Source organism: Siniperca chuatsi, linkage group LG2 (genome assembly GCF_020085105.1).
Source record: "Siniperca chuatsi isolate FFG_IHB_CAS linkage group LG2, ASM2008510v1, whole genome shotgun sequence".
Lineage (NCBI taxonomy): Eukaryota > Metazoa > Chordata > Actinopteri > Centrarchiformes > Sinipercidae > Siniperca > Siniperca chuatsi.
In genome coordinates this window covers 16433432-16456591 of record NC_058043.1, presented here as the reverse complement: position 1 = coordinate 16456591, position 23160 = coordinate 16433432, and the positions used below count along the sequence as shown (strand labels likewise).

The 23160-nt window shown below is 38.2% G+C and overlaps 2 protein-coding genes across 8 annotated transcripts in view; both read right to left on the bottom strand.

Annotated features, from left to right (window-relative positions):
* Positions 1-1309: 1309 nt before the first annotated feature.
* rab44 (RAB44, member RAS oncogene family) lies at positions 1310-15039 on the bottom strand. Of its 2 annotated transcripts, none has more exons than XM_044169916.1 (10): positions 14886-15039; positions 8494-14523; positions 7481-7554; positions 5943-5980; positions 5719-5856; positions 5554-5635; positions 3729-3843; positions 2865-2963; positions 2689-2765; positions 1310-2566 (listed from the first exon to the last, which is right to left on the bottom strand). In XM_044169916.1, the coding sequence occupies exons 2-10, from the start codon at positions 14503-14505 to the stop codon at positions 2479-2481; spliced, it is 6723 nt and encodes a 2240-aa protein (XP_044025851.1). In that variant the 5' UTR covers positions 14506-14523; positions 14886-15039; the 3' UTR covers positions 1310-2478. The 2 variants fall into 2 exon arrangements, with proteins under 2 accessions (XP_044025851.1, XP_044025854.1); XM_044169919.1 differs by having other exon boundaries at positions 5719-5853.
* Positions 15040-15215: 176 nt separating this feature from the next.
* Positions 15216-23160, bottom strand: part of srsf3a (serine and arginine rich splicing factor 3a) — a 17207-nt gene continuing 9262 nt past the window's right edge. For 4 of the 6 annotated variants that reach the window (XM_044170130.1, XM_044170121.1, XM_044170123.1 and 1 more), the window contains 7 exons: positions 22372-22427; positions 20598-20651; positions 18675-18885; positions 18457-18591; positions 16222-16260; positions 16044-16130; positions 15216-15929 (listed from right to left, as the gene is read on the bottom strand). In XM_044170130.1, the coding sequence (XP_044026065.1) occupies positions 15902-15929; positions 16044-16130; positions 16222-16260; positions 18457-18591; positions 18675-18885; positions 20598-20651; positions 22372-22378 (561 nt within the window). In that variant the 5' untranslated portion in view covers positions 22379-22427 and the 3' untranslated portion in view covers positions 15216-15901. Of the gene's footprint in view, positions 15930-16043; positions 16131-16221; positions 16261-18456; positions 18592-18674; positions 18886-20597; positions 20652-21231; positions 21416-22371; positions 22428-23160 lie in introns of those variants that run through there. The other 2 variants (XM_044170114.1, XM_044170139.1) reach the window with 2 other exon arrangements.

Genomic DNA, 23160 nt, shown 5'->3' with positions numbered 1-23160 from the left:
CTGTGAACAATAATAGATCATCTGAAAGAAACAATGACCCCAATAATAACTTTAACAGAACGCCTTGCAGCTGGTTTAGGATATAAAACTGTATCAGTAACCTTGTGCCTTGACCCAATTTAAAAGGTATTTGGTGACAATTTATTTTACAGGTCTGTAATTTCCTCTTTTGTAATTTGATAGTAAGATATTCATAGATATCAGATATAATTATTGGAAACTATTCTTCATATATGTTGAATTGTAGGCTTGTCTGTAGGCAGATTTGATCTCCTTGCTTGTTGAGCTGACCTGCTGTGTTCTGATTAAAAGTCTCTAGGTTACAGCAGCAATTAATTGGAATTAATTAATTGGAAATTTACTAATTGAACACTGTCTGTTTTCCCTGTAATTAGTACTACATGACATTGTTCTTTCCAGGAAACTTCTTGGAAATCATTTGGGAAGTATTCTGAAATGACAGCAGTAGTGTAGGAAGTACTCAAATCATTTACAGTACTTAAGTAAAAGTAGCAATACCACATTATGAAAATACTGCATTACAAGTAATAGTCCTGCATTCAAAATTTCAGCAACAAAATGTACTTAAAGTATCAAAAGTGAAAGTAATCATAATGCAGAGTGGCTACTCTCGCTGTTATACTATTATATTATTGGGTCATTATTATTATTGATGTATTAGTATGAAAGTGGTACTATGTTGTTGGTCAAGGTGGAGCTAATTTTAACTACTTCATATACTTTTGGTAATTTAATCTGTAACATTGGATCATATTTTATGAATTGATATGTTTTGTATGTAAAATCTTAATTTGAAGTAACTGGTAACTATACCTCTTGAATAAATGTAGTGGAGTGGAAAAAAAGTACAAATACCTAAAAATTGTACTTAAGAACAGTACTTGAGTAAATGTACTTAGTTACTTTCCACCACTGAATTACGGACCTGTTTGATGTTTGACAGAGTTATCGTGTTTACATGTTCCAGCCTAAAACTAAATTATCTGAATAACTGAGGACAAGAGGAATAATTCTCCTGGTGGGTAAATGCAGCAAGTGAAGTCAGAGCCAATCACTAATATCAGATTTGATGTAGTCGTCTGTGTCCTGCGATGATGTCGGAAGATGCTGCCTCAGCGTTTCTGTTTCCCACAAAAGCTCCTTTGGGATGTTATGAGGTTATTGCAGTGGCGCCATTGTTGTCATGCTCTTCATACCATTGAAGGACTTGTTCCAGTGGGAACACTGTTGTCTTTGTCAGTCTGGAAACACACAACTTCCATGAGGACACAAATTAACTTTGAGAGCATGCAGTCGTTGGAGGTTTATTAAGCAGGAGATGACATAAGAATTTGATTAAAGCTATTTGGTAACACAAGTTATAGAGCAATACACAGAACCAAAAAATACTTTGATGTATATTTAAAGCCTGTTAAGTACTTTGCTACCACTGTGTTTCATTATAGAGGCACGAAATGTATTTATGGTTACGTGGCTGACCTGTAGGTCGAGTGCCAACCACAACACCATTCATTTAGAACAGATGGTAAATATACAAAATCATTATAAACTTAATGTAATTATTAAATAACACTGTGCGCTAAACAGCTACAAAAATTAAAAGATGCCCTTGTTCACAGACACATTGCAGCTGCTTGTAAACACTGAAATGTATGACAAAAAGTAATATTTATTATATAAATATAAATATAAATTTTAGTAGACCCTTGTTAATTTCAATTTGGTACCATGTTTTGTAACTTTCAAGAGGTCATTTACCTGTTAAGATTCAGAAACAGTATATACATACATTTAATATATATTTGTGTCATGAAAGTAAAATTAAGAATTAAGCATAGACAAGTATAGACACTGTAGAGCAATCACAGACATGTAAATACAATATAGAAGATTCTCTTTGTGGAAACTGTTTTCTTATTTCAACTGAGGACCTGAGAAACTTTTCTGAACAGAAAGTGCTAAAGTACTAAAAGTTTAGTTTCTCAGTGAGATTAGTTCATACATCTTCAAATGGAAATACCTAGTCTGGAACTCTACAAATATTGACTTAATGTGATCATTTCAAATTGCACAAGCAGAGTAAGGCATTCATGTTCCAGAAGGAAAAACAACAAGATAACAAGATAAAACACAGGGCAAAATGATAAAATTATTTTAAAAAATCCATTATTCATTATGTGACAACTATTTTCTTGATCACTTGCAGCTGTTCATTGACCTGCCTCTAAAGAAAGCCCGCACCAGCTATACAGTATAATATATATACATGAAGGTACACAGTGAGGACCCATCATAACACCCTCTCCCAGGGAAATTTCTAAGCTCAGACGGCTAAAGGTAATTGTGAAAAGGAAATTTAACGTATATGTACATTTGCATAAATTAATACAATTTGTAATAAAAACAGATTAAAAGAACCAAAGGCAGATTGAGCCCCAGTTTTAGACCCACATCTGTTCAGCAACATCCTGATGATTTTTTCTGTTGGGGCTCTTTGTGTAACACCATGGCTTCCTCTCTTGTGGCAACTTTTTGACTCAACATCCTGGCAACAACAACAACACCACAATCAGTTGCAACATTACAGCACAGAGAATGTTAAAGGACATGCTTAAGATGTGATAGACGGACTAAGGAAATGTCAGTGACGGATGTGAAATGTGTTACCTGGCTATAGTTTCCAAAGAGTGAATCACGTTTTCACCTGTGGCAGCGCTACACTCCATGAATTCAAAGTTGTACTCCTGTGGAAGTAAAACTGCTGCCTTTAGTGCCTTTTGACAATCAGAACTATTTACTTATATTCTAAAAGTGTGAGAGGACGTAATGCCACAGATCCAAACCTTAGCGAGAATTTCCCCCTGCTGAGTTTTAACCTGCCGCTCTGCATGATCACTCTTATTCCCAATAAGTAAAATGGTCACGTTTTCTGCAGCACCTTCCTGCAAAACAAAGATTAGTTTGATTATTGTTCGGATTGCATTCAAACATCTTCTATGTGGACAGGTTCACATGTTTTAGCCATGTAGGTCCCATGTAGTCTAAATCTTTATTACTACAAGTTATATTTTGTTTGCTCTCAAATGAATAAGTGTTTACTGAAAATGACATTACAAATATCAATAATGGAATGCAAAGTATTGTTGATGCATATCTGACATTTGTACAACATAGGTGCCGTAGATGTAGTTACTGTAAATATGTGCTGCTGTTTTAAATACACAATTCAGTATACATTTGTCATTTTTTTGGTTACACTACATTCAGATTAGTATTCTTGAAGATTTTGAATTGAATATAATGAACAGAATCATTTAATTAAAGGCTGGGTATCAAACTTAAATACATTTATGGTAGTACTTTTAGCGGCAACGAATCCCTGGTCAGATTTTTAGACTTGTTTACTTATTCTTTGATTAGATATTTACAAATTTAAATAACAACTTTGCTCATTTTAATAAATATTATAAGGAATTCCGATTCGTTTGAGATGGAAAAAGAGGGAGGGAGGGTTGTCAAATATCAAAAAAAGTATTGCACTGGATTCAGTATTGAAAAATTATAAACGATACCCAGCCCTACCCATTATGACAAAAAACACTAGTTACACATATAAACACATTAAAATCACTATAAACAAAGCCAGTAGTGTGGTGACAACATTTAAACAACAGCCAACAGCAGCAGCAGCTTTAAGTGCACCATACCTGAATACAGTCTGCCCAGTAGCTGATGGCAGAAAAACTCTGAGAGGAAGTGATGTCATACATCAAGAGAAATGCCTGGGCTTTATGGAAAATCTGCCTTGTGATGCTGTGAAACCTTGAAGGATAATAGAGAATGTAATCATAGGTTAGTTGGCTTTCAGACTAAATCTGAATCCATATCTTCTTATAGCAAAAATAAATAAATGGGATCTTAGGAGCCTGACATTTACACTGGGTTAAAATGAGTTTAAATGACAAATAATGTGAACTTCTGAAATGTACACCCCAGTCGCCTTTTCACTGTATTTCAACACAGCTCTAATATGTCTTCCAAAAAAAAACAAAAAACATGCAACATGTGGCGTGAACACGTGGACATCAACACACTGCATGCATGTTACCCCCACCTCTGCTGCTGGGACCAAATCTGTTGTGCTAAGTCGAGCATACAAAACATTGTTTAGGTGTGCCAAACCAATTCTGAAACAGGTTACAACCTGGCCTGATGGAGACTTCTCAACACTGTTGAGTGTTTTGAGCACATTGTCTGGCACATGTTCAGAGAGGCTGCTGCCAATATCTATACAATGTCTTTGACTGGCTACCACAGCAAGTGCACAGAGGATGTTGTTACTTATGTAAGCATCATCACATGTGTACATCAGAAGTCTTGGCTGACTGCCGAGGTGTACACTCTGCTGAGAACCTAGGATGCTGCCTTCAGACTGGGTGACTAGGAAGCCCTCAGGACAACCTGTCCTGTACATGTACCTTTTGATAGGGATGCCTCCCTTTCAGATAAATGACTTCTTGCCTATGACTTTCCCTCCTGCCAATGACCAGGTACTGTGCCTACCCACAGCAGACATGAGGAGGACCCTCGTAAGGATGCTGGACCTGACAGAGTACCTCGTCGTATTGGTCAGGGAATGATCTGGTCAGCTTTTAGATCAGCTTATGGCCTTCATCAGGATCATCAGGATGACTTTAATGGATGGCCACCAGCAAAAATGTGTTGGTCTCACAATAAAGTTGTTCCTTATACTACAAGACTATTTCCGCTCTCCATGCACATTGGAAGTCAATGCAGTTGTGCCAGAAACCTCCACTCTGCTTGCAGACATTTCAAACAAACATCTTCATCAGCAAATAGGTCGTCCCTTTGTGCTTCGAGGCCACCACTATATGTGCGTCAATGACAACGGGCCCGTAGCAACAACACCAGTCATCAGGACGTGCATCAGGACGCTTGAGGCACATGAAGCAAGCAAATTTTCTTCTTTCATGGCAGCTTCAAGATTGAATAGAATCTACCTCAACAGTGACAGATTGAGGGACCCCAAAACACTTAAATAGTTATTATTAATGCTGGATAAAGTTGATGATAACAATTTTACGCCTCTATTTATTTCCCATTGCAAAAAAGGGGGCAGAATGCACAATTTCTTTTACTTTAGAGTTTTGTGTTTGTAGCTTCAGAGAGTCGCTAATTTTCACAAATATTGGCTGAACTTTTACGGTGAGATGAAATGTGAAAGATGACCTGGGAAATGTTGAGTATCTTAGGCTTTGATTCTATCCTAATTCAATGTCATTCATTTTTACGATTCTCCTACATATAATATACTGCAAGGAAATCACCTTACATAAGTCAGAATATCTGTGTGCCTGAAGAGGAAAACAGACAAAAAACATTTCAAAAAGCTGGGATCACTCATATTTATTCTCTGCAATACAAAGTGCTTTCACTTATAGTTCATGATTGATTACAACAGTGATAATTTGTGTCTCAGTAATGTACGGTAAAAGGAAACAAGAAACGTACCTTTCTTGACCTGCTGTATCCCACAACTGTAGCACCACAGGTTTTCCATCCACTACCACAGTCCACATGCAGGAATCAAGTCCTACAAAATGTATTTATGTTACATTATTCTGTATATTTACACACATTTATGGGAATATAATAGGATAAAGATCAGGGTCTTACCAACAGAGATGGGTATATCTAAAGAAAACTTCCCACTTTGAGCTCTTTTCATGAAGGAGGTTTTGCCCACACTGCTGTCTCCAACCATTATCACATTGTAACCGTTTGATTTAAGATCTGCTCCTCTGGAATTACCTGCTGAAATGAAAACATGTTATGGTTAAATTTCTCCATATTATACTTGAGCTATATTCTGCTTTGTGTAGTATTAATGTTGTGTTTACCCAGAGAAAACGTCTTTTGATGTTCAGGTGTCTTCTCACTGTGGAACAGGCAAACAAGCATAGTTCAAACAAAACACAGCATATACAGCGGCATACTAAACGTTAGTGACATTTAGGATTCTGCAAGTTTTTAGTTGTAAGTCATCAGTATACCCTGCCAAATGTTTGCATTTCTTTGAGAGATGAATCTGTTAAACTGTACAGAATATAACCACAAGTTTACATTTGAAGTTGAATTTATGTAGTTTAAAAAAAAAGGAAATATATTTGAGTCTGTTGTGTGTGGTGTACATCTCACAAGAATTTGTTTCATTCACTTAAATCGCAATAATTAGCAAAAAAGTGTTTTAAAGCTCAAGTCAGATGTTTGACACTCTAGAAAAGTACAGGCGTCTCATTTTTTATCAACTTAAATGAATAATCACATTGAATAAATATTAGAATGCTCATTGTTATTTATAGCAAGAATATTTACAAAAATACATATTACAAAGCTGTTGTCACAGTTGCTTTCATTGTCTCCCAAAGGAGAAAACTGTCTTGGATCAAAGAAATTGCTGCATAAAATTAGACATGTCACAAAAGACACTTTAATTAAAAAAAACACTCTTGCAAACACAGTTAAAAATACAAGGATTCCAAAAGATACCTCCTTCACATACAAGCATACAAACACTCATCTCACAATAATTAGATGTTATTGTCTGTCCTCCATTAGCTGCCTGTTCAAAAGTTTAAGTGATAGAGGGACAAATGATTATTTGTAACGATTGTGGTTGTACCTCATCTTTTAAGCTGGTTTCATTGTGCATCAGAATAACACACCACATCACGTCTATCTCTCTTTTCTCCTTACTCAGACCAGCAGTGAACTCACTATAGACCGATAATCAGCCTGTTGGGAAGCTGGATAACAAACCAATGATGTCACTAACATCCTGACAAAACAAACCTGTTCATAGAGTTTGTACTACATATTGTCTGTACTATACTGTGTGCATGAGGATAAGTGTAGACTTGCATGAGCCAGAGGCTTAGCCCTCTTGGATGAGTCACACGGATGAGTGGAAAAACATCTTCAATGGATTGTTTCATTTTAAACTGACTTTAGAAGATTGATGGTAACTCTTTGTTCTAAGTAGTCATTTCCAGATTAGTTAAAAAACTGATGCAGAACAGTACAATATTACAATAGGATTAAATGGCTATCAGATATTGTACTTTGTCTTAAAACTATGTGGACAGAAATTCAGCAGCAGATCTTGATATAATCATTGTTTACTGATTCTGATTATCTTGTGCAGTTACATACGAAACCAGACTTTCTACAATGATATTTTTAGTGGCTGAGGTTATAGTTGATTGTTCATTGCTGTATATATCCAGTGTGCCTGTGATTAAATTAATTAAGCTGCAATAGAATTTTACTGATAGTTGGTCCAACCCAGTAACCCAACCAGGTAGATCAACACTTTACTGTGAGAAGACAACAAGGTGGCAGTGTTTATATCTTTCTTGAACCTCAGCGTCGGATTTACCTCACAGGCCTTGAGTGCTTTCCTGCCTTTGAGGTGCTTATGCTGGAAGATGCTTTCTTGTAACTTTCATCAACCTGCAAAGACAAAAACATATCAATCATGAGGTGACTTTGAGGGCGATTCTACTTTGATTGCAGATTTCAATTCAATCTGTGAGTTTTATATTAAGTCTAAGCTTTGTATTTGACAGGTTTCCCATGAATAATCCTCTGGCACACAGCAAGTGAGGTGTTTGTCTTGTGAAGTTTTATATGAGGATATTATCAGATTTTCAGGAATGTGTACTGTTTGTACTCCTACTAATATGTGTGTAACAACAATGTAATGTTAAAACCACTAAACTATGACATTTTATGCAAAGGAAAAGTAAAAGGGCTTTTACATAATTGGTGCCTGAAAAAAAGGCTATTTTTGTCATTAAATAAATGTACACTACTATTTTCTCCTGACGATCTTATTTGCCTGATGTGCTTTTAGGTAGCTGATTGCCATAGCTTCTTGACTGGCTGTCATTTAGATCTACGTAAGTGCATAAAAGACAAAAATACACACCACCATTAAGATCAAGAAGTCATACATGTTTATGTTCTCCTTTTCACCATGAGAAACTTGTAGTGTGGCTTGCATGTTCCTCATTTTGGTTCCTTTTATAATTTTGTTCTTCTTGCAACAAACACATGACCAGTGTGCAAGAGGTTTTATCCAAATGAGAAGTACAGCACAACAGACTTACTGTGCAAAAGAACACAGCCAATTGTCTGATGACAACCATCTACTTCATGCTGAAGGCACGGAATTATAAATACAATAAAGCTATACAATGTTTAGAAAGTTCACTAAGAACTAGTCATAACTAATTGCTAAAAGCTTAGTGAAATGCAGTGCAAACAACTGTCTGTTCATCAGTTTAAGTACAATGTGAAACAATCATAATTGAAGATTCCTACTAGAAATTATTTGATTAAAAAAAAAGAACACAAATTACACAAAAAACCCTACTCTTTGCTGCTTACCTCTAATATTTTGTCCAGGCCCAGCGATTCTTCTTCAGTTGTCTTGACGGCACTTTCATCTGTGATACTTCTGACATCTCTCCCATTTTGTGTATCTGTTATCCTGTCCCCTCTTGCAGTTTGGTTTTCAATGTTTTGGTGTCCATGTGACTTCCGGTGAGATCCCATTTTTCTTCTTCTCCTACCAGATGCTGATTCGGACATTACATCATGTTTGGGGGAAATGGATGGTATTGCAGGGAGATAACTGGGGGGTAGCTGATGCTCTGTTTCTACTAGTTTGCCATGAGAAACAAGATTTTCTTCAAATGTCTGGTGAGCTGGAGGTTTGAAGTGAGACCCAGTGTGGCTGTACTCCACTGTTTCAAATACTTTTTCCTTCCTTTGTTCAGAGTCACTGTCGTGTTCTATTTGAAATTGTAGCTCTTTTTCTTTGATGCCTGAGAAACTTTCAGTCTTTACATCTCCAGCATTTGTTGTGATCTCTGTTGCCTCATTATCCACCAACTGCTTTTGATGCAAGTCTTCCCCTTTGGTTTGTGAGCTGAGATTCCTGCGGGTGGAGCCCATCTTTCTTCTCCTATTGGTCGAATTTAAATTGGGACTTGCATTCTTCATCTCGATATTTTTATCGTAATATACTTCATTCACGTTGCACGGCTCTTGTATACAAGCCTGGACATTCTTATGCTCTTCTCCAGCTCCTCCTCTGACTACAGATTGCACTATTTCCAAATCTGCCACAGCCACAACTGGTGCCTCTACAGATTTCAAAGCTTGGTCCTGTATTACCTTTACACTCTCTGGCCTTTCCTCATCATTTTGTGTACTCTCACGTAAAGACACAAAGCTCCCTCCTGTGATACCACTGTTTGTAGCGTCTTCAGTATTTGAATCTAGCTTCTGATCTAGGTGTGATGTGACATTTCTCTCACTATCCCTTACCTCAGCTACATGGACAGATGTAACAGGATTAACAGCTTCTTCATTGTGGGAGGCAGATTGCTCAGGAAGCAGAGCCTTTAAATCATCTATGTCAGACATCATATTGCTCTGTATACTCTGCGGGTCAGAGGCACTGCTTTGTAGCTTTTGCCCTTTGTTGTGAAAAATGCTGGTTTGTTTAGTTTCCTGTTGTTCTTTATACATGGGACTGGCATTTTCATTCTGTGATACCTCTGCGGTTACAATCATTGGTAACTCCTCCACTTCTTCCACCTTCTCAAGATTTCTCATGTCAGCTTCTATGTTAAAATCACTTTCTCTTGTTTCATTTTTGTTATCAATTCCTCCCTCTGGTTTCCTCTGGCGTGTAGAGCCCATCTTTCTCCTCTTCTGTTTGGATTTTCCTCGCAAATTTTCACTGTTATCTAAATCCGTTTTGTCTTGTATCCCTTGTTGGGTATTACATGCACCCACTGCTGTAAAAATTCCACTTTCCTCAGACATATCCACAGCTGGCTCTGCTTTGAAGTTTTCCTTGACACCAATGTCAAATGGAACCAAAGTGTCAGTTTTGTTTTGTGCAGCATGTGAGATCTCCTGTGAAGCATTCATTTCTTGGGCTTCACTATCTTTCTTCGTAGGATCTTCAAATCTTTTGCCAATTTCATCCTGTCCAGAAACTTGTACAATGATTAAACTCTCCGCTTCTGTATTGTAGTCTTTTATTGCGACATCTTCCACAGTTTCTATTGCATCATTTGTCTGTTGCATATTCATTTCTTGTCTCTGTGAATCTTTGTCACAATATAAAGCTTCTGTGTTTTGTACCAGAAAGGCTTCTTCTTGCTCAAGAACGTTCAAAGCGATTGACCTGGAAGTCACGTTGTCATCATGATATGAGATATTCTGTATGTCTGAATCATCTTTCCATTGTATAGAGTCCATTTTAACGGTGTCATCTCTTGTTAGTTCACTTGAATTCTTAGGCTCTTTCATGAAATTCTTTCCTTCCTCAGTGACGTCCTTACTGGATTTGACAAAGTCATCTTTGCCTGATCTTGAAGTACTGTTTGTTGTCACAATTGTACTGTTGTCCATAACATTATGTGACAAAATTGTGTCTTCTTCTGGTGTCTTTTCTTTGACATTTACAGTTGATCCAATTTTTCTTATTTCCTTAGCAGGTTTGAGGTCTAGGTCAATTTGCTCTTTTAATTCTTCCTGCCTCATTGCCGTTCCTAATGACATTTTTGTTGTTTCAAGGACTTCATCACCTCTCGTATTTTCTACAAAATCTTCTTCAGGTTCGTTGTATGTTTCAGTAACACAGACATGCTGTCTTCCTTTATTTCTTCGGCTTGACCCCAATTTCCTTCTGTTTCCTGTGGACTTGAAGCCTGCGTGAGTTTGCTCTTTGATACCCTGAGAATTGTCCAGAAGTTGGGAGTCCAAAGAAGCATTCATTTCTGACTTCAGTGTTTGTAAAGAAGATTTGCTCTCCTTAACTGAAGAATAATCCATTTGAGGCCTTTCTTGCATTTGTATTGGCTTAACCTCCTCTTCATTTACAACATTCTCTGAATGCCGAGCTCCTCTGACATGAGATAAGTTAACATGCTCTTTTTGTTCCTCATTTGGAGTCAACTCCTCTTTCAACTCTGCTTGCTCAACACCGCATTCAGCTTCAGTATGTTCTCCAGGGCTGCTTTTTTCTGTGGTGATCTCTTGTGTGATCGAATACTCTTTATCTTCTGATTTTAAATGTGACTCACTCACCAAAATGATGTCCTGTAAATTTCTATCCAGCTTTAACAATTCAGCGACCTCGTCTCTTTCCTCATTTTCTTTTTCTGTTTCAGAATACACATTGGGAAGTTCTTCTTCTGGCATCTCTGTGGAATTTGATTGGTTGATTAGCTGTTGATCTACTGTTAAACTTGAATGCAAACTAGTTAGCTTGCCAACAAGTGTGTCAACATGTGCATTTTCTTTGACTTGATCACTGACTTCTTCAGTCTTAGCAGTGTCAGTGTTTATTTCTTCCAGCATGGTTTCCATTGATTTTTCCTGCACTGTTGTCTCTACTGTTAATGACATTTGTATTTCTTCAAGGGGTTCATTATCTATGGTATTTCCAGCAACTTCCTCTGTATGTCTGTGGTATGATTCAGCAACAGAGTCCTTGGTATGCTGTCTTCCTTTATTTCTACGGCTAGACCCCAGTTTCCTTCTGTTCCCAATGGGGTTGAAGCCGGTGTCAGTTTGCTGAGGTTGGGAGTCCAAAGGAGTATGTATTTCTGGTTGCAGGGTTTGTAAAGAAGATTCGCTCTCCTCCGTTTCAGAGAAGAGTCCTACCTCCTCCTGATGACCTGTTTGTTCAGCACTGGGTTTTATATCATCCTCTACTCGGCCTCCGCCCTCATACACCTGACCAAGTGCAGTGTCTACTCTTTCCACGTTGCTGATCTGTGGTTTCTCTGTATCATATACATGATAATCCTCATTTCGGTGGTCTAAAGCCTCGAAGTTGTTTTCTTTTGTAGGATGGTCATCATGTTTGTCATCAGGATTTGAATCTTCCTGCTTGGTAGCAGAATCATTAGTGCTTTTCCCAATCAACTCAGATTGGTATGTGTCACTGATGTCAGCTTGGTCTATTAGGTTTCCGGAAATGATTACTGGATTTTCTGTGGCATCATGTGTCATACTTTCGGAGGAGTAATCAGTTTCTTGCATTTGTGTTGGCTCAAACTCCTGTTCATGCACTTTGTTTACAGCATCCTCTGACTGATGACCACCTCTGACTGTAGATAAGATGAAAATCTCATTTTGTTCCTCATCTGTGGGCAAGTCCTGTTTTGGTGATGAAAAATCTGCTTGCTCAACACTGCATTCATGTTCTGTATGTTCTCTGAGGCTGTGTTTGTCTGTGGATATCTCCGACTCAATATCTTCTGATTTCAAAGGTGACTCACTCCCCAAATAGTTGTCCTGTAAATTTCCATCCGACCTTAACAATTCAGTGTCCTCATCTCTTTCCTCATTTTCTTTTTCAGAATACGCACTGGGAAGTTCTTCTTCTGGCATCTCTGTGGAATTTGATTGGTTGATTAGCTGTTGATCTACTGTTAAACTTGGATATAAAATTGAACTATTTAACTCTGAGATTCCAACAAGTGTGTCAACATGTGCATTTTCTTTGACTTGATCACTGACTTCTTCAGTCTTAGCAGTGTTAGATGTGTTTATTTCTTCCAGCATGGTTTCCATTGATTTTTCCTGCACTGTTGTCTCTACTGTTAATGACATTTGTATTTCTTCAAGGGGTTCATTATCTATGGTATTTCCAGCAACTTCCTCTGTATGTCTGTGGTATGATTCAGCAACAGAGTCCTTGGCATGCTGTCTTCCTTTATTTCTACGGCTAGACCCCAGTTTCCTTCTGTTCCCAATGGGGTTGAAGCCGGTGTCGGTTTGCTGAGGTTGGGAGTCCAAAGGAGTATGTATTTCTGATTGCAGGGTTTGTAAAGATTCGCTCTCCTCTATTTCAGAGAAGAGTCCTTCCTGCGCCCGATGACCTGTTTGTTCAGCACTGGGTTTTATATCATCCTCTACTCGGCCTTCGCCCTCATACACCTGACCAAGTGCAGTGTCTACTCTTTCCATGTCACTGATCTGTGGTTTATTGGTATCATGTACATGATAATCCTCATTTCTGTAGTCTAAAGCCTCGAAGTTGTTTTCTTTTGTAGGATGGTCATCATGTTTGTCATCAGGATTTGAATCTTCCTGCTTGGTAGCAGAATCATTAGTGCTTTTCACAATCAACTCAGATTGGTGTGTATTACTGACTTCAGGTTGGTCCATCAGGCTTGCAGAAATTATTTCAAAATTTTCTGTGGCATCATGTATCACACTTTCAGAGAAGTAATCAGTTTCTTGCATTTGTGTTGGCTCAAACTCCAGTTCATGCACTTTCTTTAAAGCATCCTCTGACTGATGAGCACCTCTGACTGTAGATAAGTTGAAAATATCTTTTTGTTCCTCATCTGTGGGCAAGTCCTGTTTTGGTGATGAAAAATCGGCTTCAGTATCTTCTTTTGGGCTGCTTTCATCTGTGGTTACCTCTGGTGTGATAGAAAACTGTATAACTGCTGATTCTATATGTGACTCACTCACCACATAGCTGCCCTGTAAATTTCCATCGTGCCTTAACAATTCTGTGTCATCATTTCTTTCCTTCCTTACTTTTTCTGTTACAGAATACTCATTGGGAAGTTCTTTTTCTGGCATCTCCCTGAAATTTGATTGGTCAATCAACTGTGGATCTACTGTGGGATATGAAAGTACACTTACACCAGTTAACTCAAAGATTCCAGCAAGATGTGCATTTTCTTTGACTTCCTCATATTGACGAGTGTCAGATTTGTCAATTCCTTGCTGCTTGGTTTCTTCTAATTTACAAGAATCAGACATTACTTTACAGTCCATCTCATATTCATCTTTGTCTGCTTGCAGATTTTCACTTTTAGGAATTAAACTTTCCAGGTCAGCCTCTGGATGGTTTGTTTTAGTCAAGCTCTGAACCTCATTAGTAAAATCAGGTGTTGTGGCCAAATACAAAGAGCTGTCAGGTGTAGTAGACATGATATCATGCTCACTCCCTTGACTTAATTTTTCCTGCCTCTCAGGATGTACTGCCAGTGACATTTGTGTTGTTTCGGGGGTTTCATTACACCTGACATTTTCCTCAACTTCCTCTCTATCTTCGTGGTATGATTCAGTCGCTGATTCCTTGACATACTGTCCTCTTTTATTTCTTCGACTAGACCCCAGTTTTCTTCTGTTTCCTGTGAGTTCTGGTGAAGGTGGACGATGGGTTTCAGATTGTGAATTTTCAGGATAAGCCAACACATTTAGTGATTCAGTATTTTCTTCTGGTATGTGGCTTTGTGCTACAGAGGTACTGTCAGTTACGTGGAACTCATCAGTCTCATCGGTTTTACTTTGGTTTGGTAACTGGCGGCGTGAACCAATTCTTTTTTTCTTTGCAGTTCGAGCGGACATGACTGCAAATCTCCTCTCCTAAAGCATGAAACATTCACTCATGCAATGTCAGCAAATCAAGTTTAAATCTACTACACATCAGCATCAGATATCAACTGAATCTCTAGAAAATATGTACAACTGTAAATATGTAGTAATAAATTCTGTATTAAGCCTCCATTAACTACTAGGAAACATTCAAAACAATTTTTTTCTCCAACAACACACACAAAACATCAAGATGCATACTGCTTTTTTATACTTACTACTACTAGCATACTACTTAGTCACTCAAGTGCAAACTGTTCATGAGCAAATGCCTTTTAAAAGGATAAACTGCACCAATTTGATAAATGATTTTAGGCCTCCTACGTAATTGTTACTACGCCACATGTACTTACCACCAAATTTGGCACCTCTGTCGTCTCACAACATGAGCTGCTTTGTAATGTCAAGTCATCAGCCTATGCTGAACGGTAAATACATTTCACACACAGGGGAGGGGGTTGTTCCTTTACTGCAACCATGCTGAGAGCTTCCTGTGTAGGTTACACTTGCAGCCTTTATCTGCTAACGGCAACAATACGTAGTACTTCCTGAATTGAATCAAGCTTAATTTTCTTTACAAAATCTTATTTGATTATTGTACATGGTGAGTTTTTACATAATATTTATCTTGTTGGTTTATGGAACTATTGAGACATTAAAAAAAACAACAGGCAACGAGGAGATAATGTCATCTTAAGAAAAACATTTATTGAAGAAGTTGTTTAACTACATCAGCACAAATTGTCAGAGCTCAGAGAATCAAGCAAAGTTGAATAGAGTAAATGCCTTCTTTTGCAAAAATGACATAGGTAAAATACAGAATTACAGATGTTTTAGGCTTCAAGGATAGCCTGCAAATATCATCAGTATTTACAACATTTGTTGCCAGTCTGCTTTCTGTCACTTGTATAATTGGTGATGCAGCTCACAGTAACCCATTGCCAGTAATTTAAGTCAACCAAGAATTTAAAAAAAAAGCAAACAAAAGCAAATAAAAACATCACATCAACTTTAATTCAACCATTAAAAAAAACAACAGGATGGTAATGTAAAACTAAATCCAGTATTCCATTTCAAAGCATGCAGGGTAAGACAGAATTAGTTTTATGCTTTATAAAGGAAATTCAAAGACAAAATTTTTTCCCCTGTACAATGGGTAAACCTTGCCATGAGAACCGGCAAAAGGAGAAAAGGGAGAAAAACACTTTAGTCCTTTGTTGTTAATTCAACAGACTGCTATTACACAATATGTAACGTGACCAACCTTACGCTGCCTTGAGCTGGCAAGCAAAATCTAAAAAGAAGAACAGGACTATAAAAATTTGTACTTTCACACAGGATCCTGCAGATAAACCATTGTTTTAGGTCTTCATTTCCTCTCGGTAGACTGGGAGCGACTGTAAAATACAAACTAGTGAATAAGTGCAAAATGACTGGTAAAAAAATATTTTAGTGATAAGATTTAAGTCTTTGAGTACAGTATGATAATAATCAATAAATCTTAAACTTACCTCCTTGACTGTGAGAAGGATTTTGAGCGCTTACGGTTCTTGTCTCTGGAGAGAGACCGATATCTGCGTCTGTCTCTTGAAACAGACCTGGTGAACAAAACCAAAATACAATTAACATGAATTTTATCATTCGTTATCGACAAACGCACAGTTTAAATGAGAACAGTTATAAGCTTACCTGCTGCGACTGCGGCTGAGGCTCCTCTTCTTCGGTGATCTGTAATGTAGGTGAAGTTAAAAAAATGACAAAGAAAAATTAGAAAAGAGATTTTAACCCTTCCTATAACTAATGAAACCTTTGGTATTCTTGATCCTTAAAGAGACACGGGTAAGTAGTTCCTTGTCTGTTAATAGAAGGATCATCTGCATCCATGAACTGCATCAAGATCAACTCATTAAAAAGAAACTTTGTCCAATGAGCACCAATCGTGGAGCCAGATTTCAGAACATAGAGCAAAATCAGAGCTCGACATTAAGGCTTGCCTGGTACAAACACCAAGTAATACATGTTACAACTTAACAATTATGAGTGTGCAAAACATATTCTTAGATCGTCTGTCTACTGCAATGCTGCTATAAAGTAGTTTTTTAACAGCACTGGAGGCACACAGATTGTGCACAATGACCTACACAAAGTCCATACAGTGGAACTGATCAGAAACGGAGTGATTGTTTTCACTTTTATTTCAAAAGAAACCTGGATATAGAAATCATGAACCACTGAATGGTCTTGTGACTGTAGCATCGAAACCATTAGTAACCTACATGTGTTGGCTCTAAAGATGGCTGCAAAACAACCTTGATAACACTAAAATTTTAAATGTAATTTCTAATTAGGAAACAAGTGCACTCCAGGTGAAAGGATAAAGTACACTTTATTCCATTGGATATCACTCACGACGGCTTAATGTCGAGCCATGAAAATGCACTCAGCAGCACAATTACACTGCGAACATCTGAAAAATGTAGTACATTTTTGCAAAAAAAGACTCACGGCAAAGTTCCTTGACCACAACTTTTGGTTTTGCAGCTCTGCACTGAAATTGCTCTAAATTACATAAATGCTGAGGGAAAACTTTCAAGCAGCTTTGAAAGCTAGATTAAGCATAAAAACTACAAAGAGCAGGATAAAAGCAACTTACTATTTTGGGGGATTTGGACAAGATAGAAATGACGCAAGGAAGCCAGACTGATGGTGAGGGAGGTCGAATTGCAGAGAGGATTTGCCACATGATGCAAATGTTGGAGATATGAAGTTGCTTGGTGGCTGGTTGGAAGGGGTAGTTGTAGATTTTCCCTGCCTTTTTGGGGGGGAAGGATGGGAAGGGATGTAAGCCAAGGGCTGTTCCCGTTGATACAGTAGTTGTGTGGAGAATAGAAAGAGTAAAGACGCTGATTGGTTGATTATGTGAAGTGGACCGCTGTCGTTTGGGTTAAGGTTGGAGGAAGAAGAGGAGGATGCTGGGAACCGCATGCTCAGGAACCAAAAGGTTGGTGGAACCTGACGACTGGCGGTGCGCCTGGGTCATGTGACAACACCAGCCAAGCTGATTGGGGCTCGCTGGTCAGCAGTCACATGATGCTGAAAGAGGACTAGTTGACTGACTCAGATGGTGAGAAGCGTGGTGGTGACTCTGCAACGGGGTTCAGTTTTATTAATATATGGCAACTGAACTCAAAAAGAAAACAAAATTTACACCTTCAGAAAGTAATTCTAGAAAGTACCTATAAAAATGTTTGATGGATGATGAAGTGCTAACTGTGCCTCTTAAGATGTCCCCATAAAGCAAATATCACTCTGGTAGAGCTTGATCTTTTAACAGACACACAGTTATAAGAGTTCATAAATAGTCAAGTGCTGACATAAGCTGCCTTTGGACTTGGCTGTCAAACGTAAAAACTGGCACAGATATACCCTTGAAACAATGAAATAATGTAGAAAGTTTGTTTAAAAAGTATCACTCCAGTTAATGTAGGATTAAATTTATAAAACATATAAAAGGAAAGAGAGTGACATCAATATATCAAATCCTGAAGCAGCGAGATCCACAGATCATCTATTGATGAACTCATTTCGTATGTGTGCTAATAACTAAGTGCTAACAATTAAATTTAGGCCATAGCGACAACGACCAACTAGAAACTTTGTTTCCTACTTGGCTTTGGCTTTAAGGTTGACAAAGTTTTAACAGGTTTGAGATCTAAAGATATGAGAGATGTTTTGCCAATGTGGGAGGTTGTTAGATTTAAATGGCTTTGCCAAACTAACTAATATTTTGAAGGAGTAAAAACACTTGTAATGCTTACAGTGAGTGGGGACTGTCAATCTGCTTTGTCATTTGAGCTTTTAAACACTGCAAATGAGACTGTAAATAAAACAGTTAAAATCAATTGTCATGTGGGAAATACATACCTGCGTCTGCCTGGAGGACTACGTCGCCTAAGATCTTCACGAGGGCGTCTATTCCAGGATGGAGGGGGGCCACGGCTCCTGGAGCGCTTTTCCCCAGTGGATAACTCGACACGCACTCGACAGCCACACATGGTTCTAGGCAAAAGTCATCACATGAGTGGGAAAAAAAAAAAACACTACAAAAACAACAACTACTAAAAACGTGTTGAAGGAGTTACCTTCCATCCAGTTCTCTCACAGCATCAGATGCATCTCTGGGATCTTCAAACTCTACAAAAGCAAAGCCTGGAGGATTCCTGGCAACCCAAACACTTCTTAAAGGACCATAGTACCCAAAAGCTCTTTCTAACTCTGTCTTGTTTCCATTGTTTCCTAGATTCCCAACGTAAACCTTGCAGTCAAGGGGACAGTCTCTATTAAGAGCAGGGTCTGAAAGAAAGATACACAAACACAAACATGGAGGGATATGATGAAAGTTGCCTATGCATCGTTTTAACTTATTCTGCATCATCCATTAAAGACTTGTAAGCTGAATGTACAGAGTGAGTATTCCTCAACATTCTGGGAGAAGAAATTCAAAACCACAATGTGACCAACATTTAGTGTGAAGTACATGGTTCAAATGAACTGAGGCGTGTTTTGCCCAATTTAGTCTCTTTAATTAGTGTTAAATGTTGAGAAAGGGGTTTTAAATGTTTTGGCCCTGATCCCGATCAGAGTCCTTTATCAGACTACTAAACTTGGCACACCTTGTTTTTCACAAGCAACTTAACTTCCAAATACTGAAGGTCCTTGTTCAAAGGTATTAAGTTGATAAGCTTAAATTATTGATCTGATATGAATAAAACATTAACGGAGAGAATACGACTCCTGAAACTGACGTGATCTGCTAGAGAGAGATCACTCAAGATGTATCACTCTGTTGGAGTTGTTGGACTTACAAAAACACTGGTTGTACAGCAGTGTTATAGAGTGGAGGCAGCTGATGAGACCTGTTGGCCTTTGTTTTAATCGCTGAAAGTGTCGACTAAAAATCTCAATTTGACAATTTGTCAACTGTCAGAGATTTAGCCATACTGTTTATACCGAGGTAGCTATACTTTTATTATCGCTGGTTGTATAAAGCCATTGCTGCTCTGACAACACTTGATTTACAGAATTTTTACATCAACTTGATGAATTTGCTTGCCTGAATTAGCCAAAAACAGAAATTCCTATCTGATTATTTTATCTATAATGTTTTTATCAACTGCATGCCGAGGAAATATACCATATTATCATATAAATTCATAGAAATAAAAAAACCTTATAAATACTGTCAGATTTAATTCATAATACCATCCCTATTTAGAATATGGAAGACAATACTATATTAGTGATATGAGCTACTAGTGCTCTTAAGTACTCCTCACAGATGACAGTAGTGATGCAGCCAAATGTGATCACTGTGTGAAAATAATTTTATGCAATGGAGGTGAAGAAGAATGAAATCCATCTGACATGGCAATGCATTTAATGCAGTAGTGTTTTAGTGTCTCAGATCATGGAGACAATGCCCCGGAATCAGCTATTGTTAGCATGCCCAGCTCATGTAAAAACTGCAAACATTTAACAAACAAATATACAAGATCTACTTGCCAGTAAATGCAAACTGCTAAGTTACCAAACCCAATGAAGGCAACAACAGAAAGTTTTTAGCCATTTTGAACTCTTTAAAATCGTGCATAATGTGTATAGATAATTGAAATATTTCAAGGAGAATATTATCTGTGTCACTAACTATTTACCTATGTTAATTCAAGTGAGTCACTACCAAGTGAGCTTTCCCCCATATCCACACAAGCACCTGGCTGTGGACTTAGTCACTTTTTTTTTTCGTGCCACTGGTAGCTCTGCAGTAATCTAACTATAAAGGAAGGAATCTCTGTCTTGCAATCTTCTTGTCTTGCAGTCTATGCTGAAAAATAGCGATAGAGAGATGCTTCCTTTGGTTTGTGTTCATAAGAAAGAGAAAGAGAGATGGTTGAGTGACCTAGAGAGTGAATGAGGAGAGGGAGCGCTGGTAGCGAGAAAGCTGGTGAATTATTTTCTGATCGTTACGTTCTAAAAGCACAAATAAACACGCCCACATCCCCACACACCAGTGTTGAAGTGGTGACCGTCCTCCGCTGCTGGAGTGGAGCATTTCTTAGAATCTGGAAATGAACTTGGATTAGTGTAAAGTTGATATTCTTACTCAGGGTAAAATGTGATGACTTGGAAATTGCATATTGGCCTAACTGGAAATTGATAAAGGTGCATTAAAAAACAAAATACAGAAAATATTGAGTCTGGGTGTTCCTTAAACCCTGAAGTCCTTGCGTGACTTGTTTTTAGAGATGCACCGATCGATCGGCCGGTGACCAGAATCGGACGGTTTTCAGCTTGATCGGCCATGACCGGTGACCGGAACCAATCAGTCTCACTTATCTGATTCTGTGCCAGTCAAATTTACACGAATGCTGTGCTGCACAGTAACAGTAATGGACCATGGTCACAGCCACACACAATTTGTAATACCTGTATGGCCAAAATAAGCTGTGTTTCCCACACAGACTTTACTTGGGAGGACTGCCCAGGTATATAAAAACGGCCACCAAAGTATATTTGGCGACCCATTTTAGCACTTTGCAGAGAAACACAAAGATAGCCATTATCTGGTATTATGCCTACATTGGAAGATGCGGACATGGTGGATATTTTACAAGCACGGACCAGGTAAAGCAGTGAACACACCAGTGCTGATGTCCTTCAGTCCCATGTTGGTTTCGATCATAGGCGACGTCAACAAGCTTCCTCCACACGCGGCTCACCTGCTGTTGTGAAAATGGGCTCGCGCGTGAAAAAATCCAAAGAGTTGAAAAAAGAGGCGGGGCGGCAAGCCGGTGTGTGTGGGCCACCTACCCCGGGGGCGAGAGAACTTAAGGGAAAAGCAACATGAGCAGATTGAAGTAGTTTGTGACTAGACACTAAAATAAGGTAAAGATTTAAGTAGAATTAAAATGGTGAAATAAGAAATAACCTACTAAAAATAGGGTAATGTATTCTTTCAAATAAAATATACAAATATATAGGAATTGGCCGGTCAGGCTTTGGAAATCCGCCAAGAAAATTGCAACCGGTGCATCTCTAGTTGTTTACAACCAAAAAAGTTGTTTCAGATTTTTTGTACTCCATAATAAAACCATAAGCATGAGCACAGCCTGCAATTGGAGCTGTACGGGGGTCAGAGAAAGTTTTTCTGCCGTGTGCTCTGAGAGGAAAGTAGACACTTTTAGGCTACTTCCCATGGGCAGTTCAAAACCAGTAGCCTATGTTTCATATAAGCACAAATCTTTGAGCAAGTTTATCCGCTTAAATGATCCAAACTAAATCCACTTTATTTTCAGATGCACATTTTTTTAAAAGCTCTGTTATGCATTGTATTTTTAAATGCAGCCCTCATGAAATGAGAAAAGATTCTCTATTACAGTAATTAACATCTGAGTAATAATGTTAGTTTCTCTCATGTTGTTGGTGTATATATGCATATGCACTTCAAATCAACAGTATTCATTTTTCTATGCATTGAAGCAGTAATACTGGAGGCCAAGCAATCGGGCCATTCTGAACAGGCACTCCTTACCTCACAAAAATGACCACATTTTGAAATAAAACATTAACCTTTAGGGGAAAGCAGCAGAGGCACTATTTCACACAGCAATCGCCATATATTTAATTAGTGACTTTTGTTTAGGCTGTCATCTATCAACTAAACTGATATTGACACTAGATGTGTCAAGATCTGGGTGGCATACCACCTTGGCTCAACAATTTCCTGGGAAACCCTGTAGTGTTGTGAACTGGAGGGAAAAGTAACAAGTTAACATAACGTACCTCCCATTTCACCAGGTTCAAATATCTTCTTGTTAGAGTCCTACAATCAGATGTGCCTGAAAGGGAAAAAAAACGGTCAGAAACTGTCAGCCACATACCAGACCTCTGGGTAAAATAAGTGTCAATTGTCAAAATGTAATATCTGATTCACAGACCATATAGAAAATTGTGGTTATACACCGATAGCTTGATTGAGACAGCTAATTGATAAATAAAGCTGTTAAATAAAGCTTTAACTATCCTCGAATCTGCAGCGCTTCCCCAAACCACAGGTGGGCTGTTCATGTTCAGGTTACTGCCACTAAAGTCACAACATTAAACATGACTAAGAGCTGACTAACTGTGTAATGACCACAATAAATGGGGCTCCATTGTAGGATGTCATTCTACTTGAATGTTAACGCTGGCTGCATATTACCAAGCTAACGCTAGCTTGCTAGCAACCAGCAGTTGATAGTTAGGATTCGTTAGCTTGTGCGTAAAAGCGACCAGAGTAACGTCAGACATTATAATTATGCTCTTTGTTAGTTTAAGACACACATTTGGCTGATTAACACAATCACTACACAAAACTGGCACTTTTGTGCCTAACTTAGGTACCAAATATGTATGTTGCCAGGATTCCTAACCCCTCACACAGCTATGCAAACATTAACGCTATATTAGCTAGAACAGAATGTGGTAGCTAGCAAATTTAGCATTTATCATGACGAAACGATTTAAAAATATATATATATTTCTGGGCACAGCAGCATACTAACCAACGTTACATGATATAAAACTTGTTGG

What these genes read in the sequence shown, in the direction of transcription:
- rab44 (XM_044169916.1), bottom strand. Translation starts at nt 14,505, where the DNA reads ATGTCCGCTCGAACTGCAAAGAAAAAAAGAATTGGTTCACGCCGCCAG. An exon ending in GCCTGGACAAAATATTAGAG is followed by an intron (nt 7,555 to 8,493) that starts GTAAGCAGCAAA and finishes TTGTCTTTGCAG; the next exon opens with GTTGATGAAAGTTACAAGAA. An exon ending in GATACAGCAGGTCAAGAAAG is followed by an intron (nt 3,844 to 5,553) that starts GTACGTTTCTTG and finishes TTATCCTTCAAG; the next exon opens with GTTTCACAGCATCACAAGGC.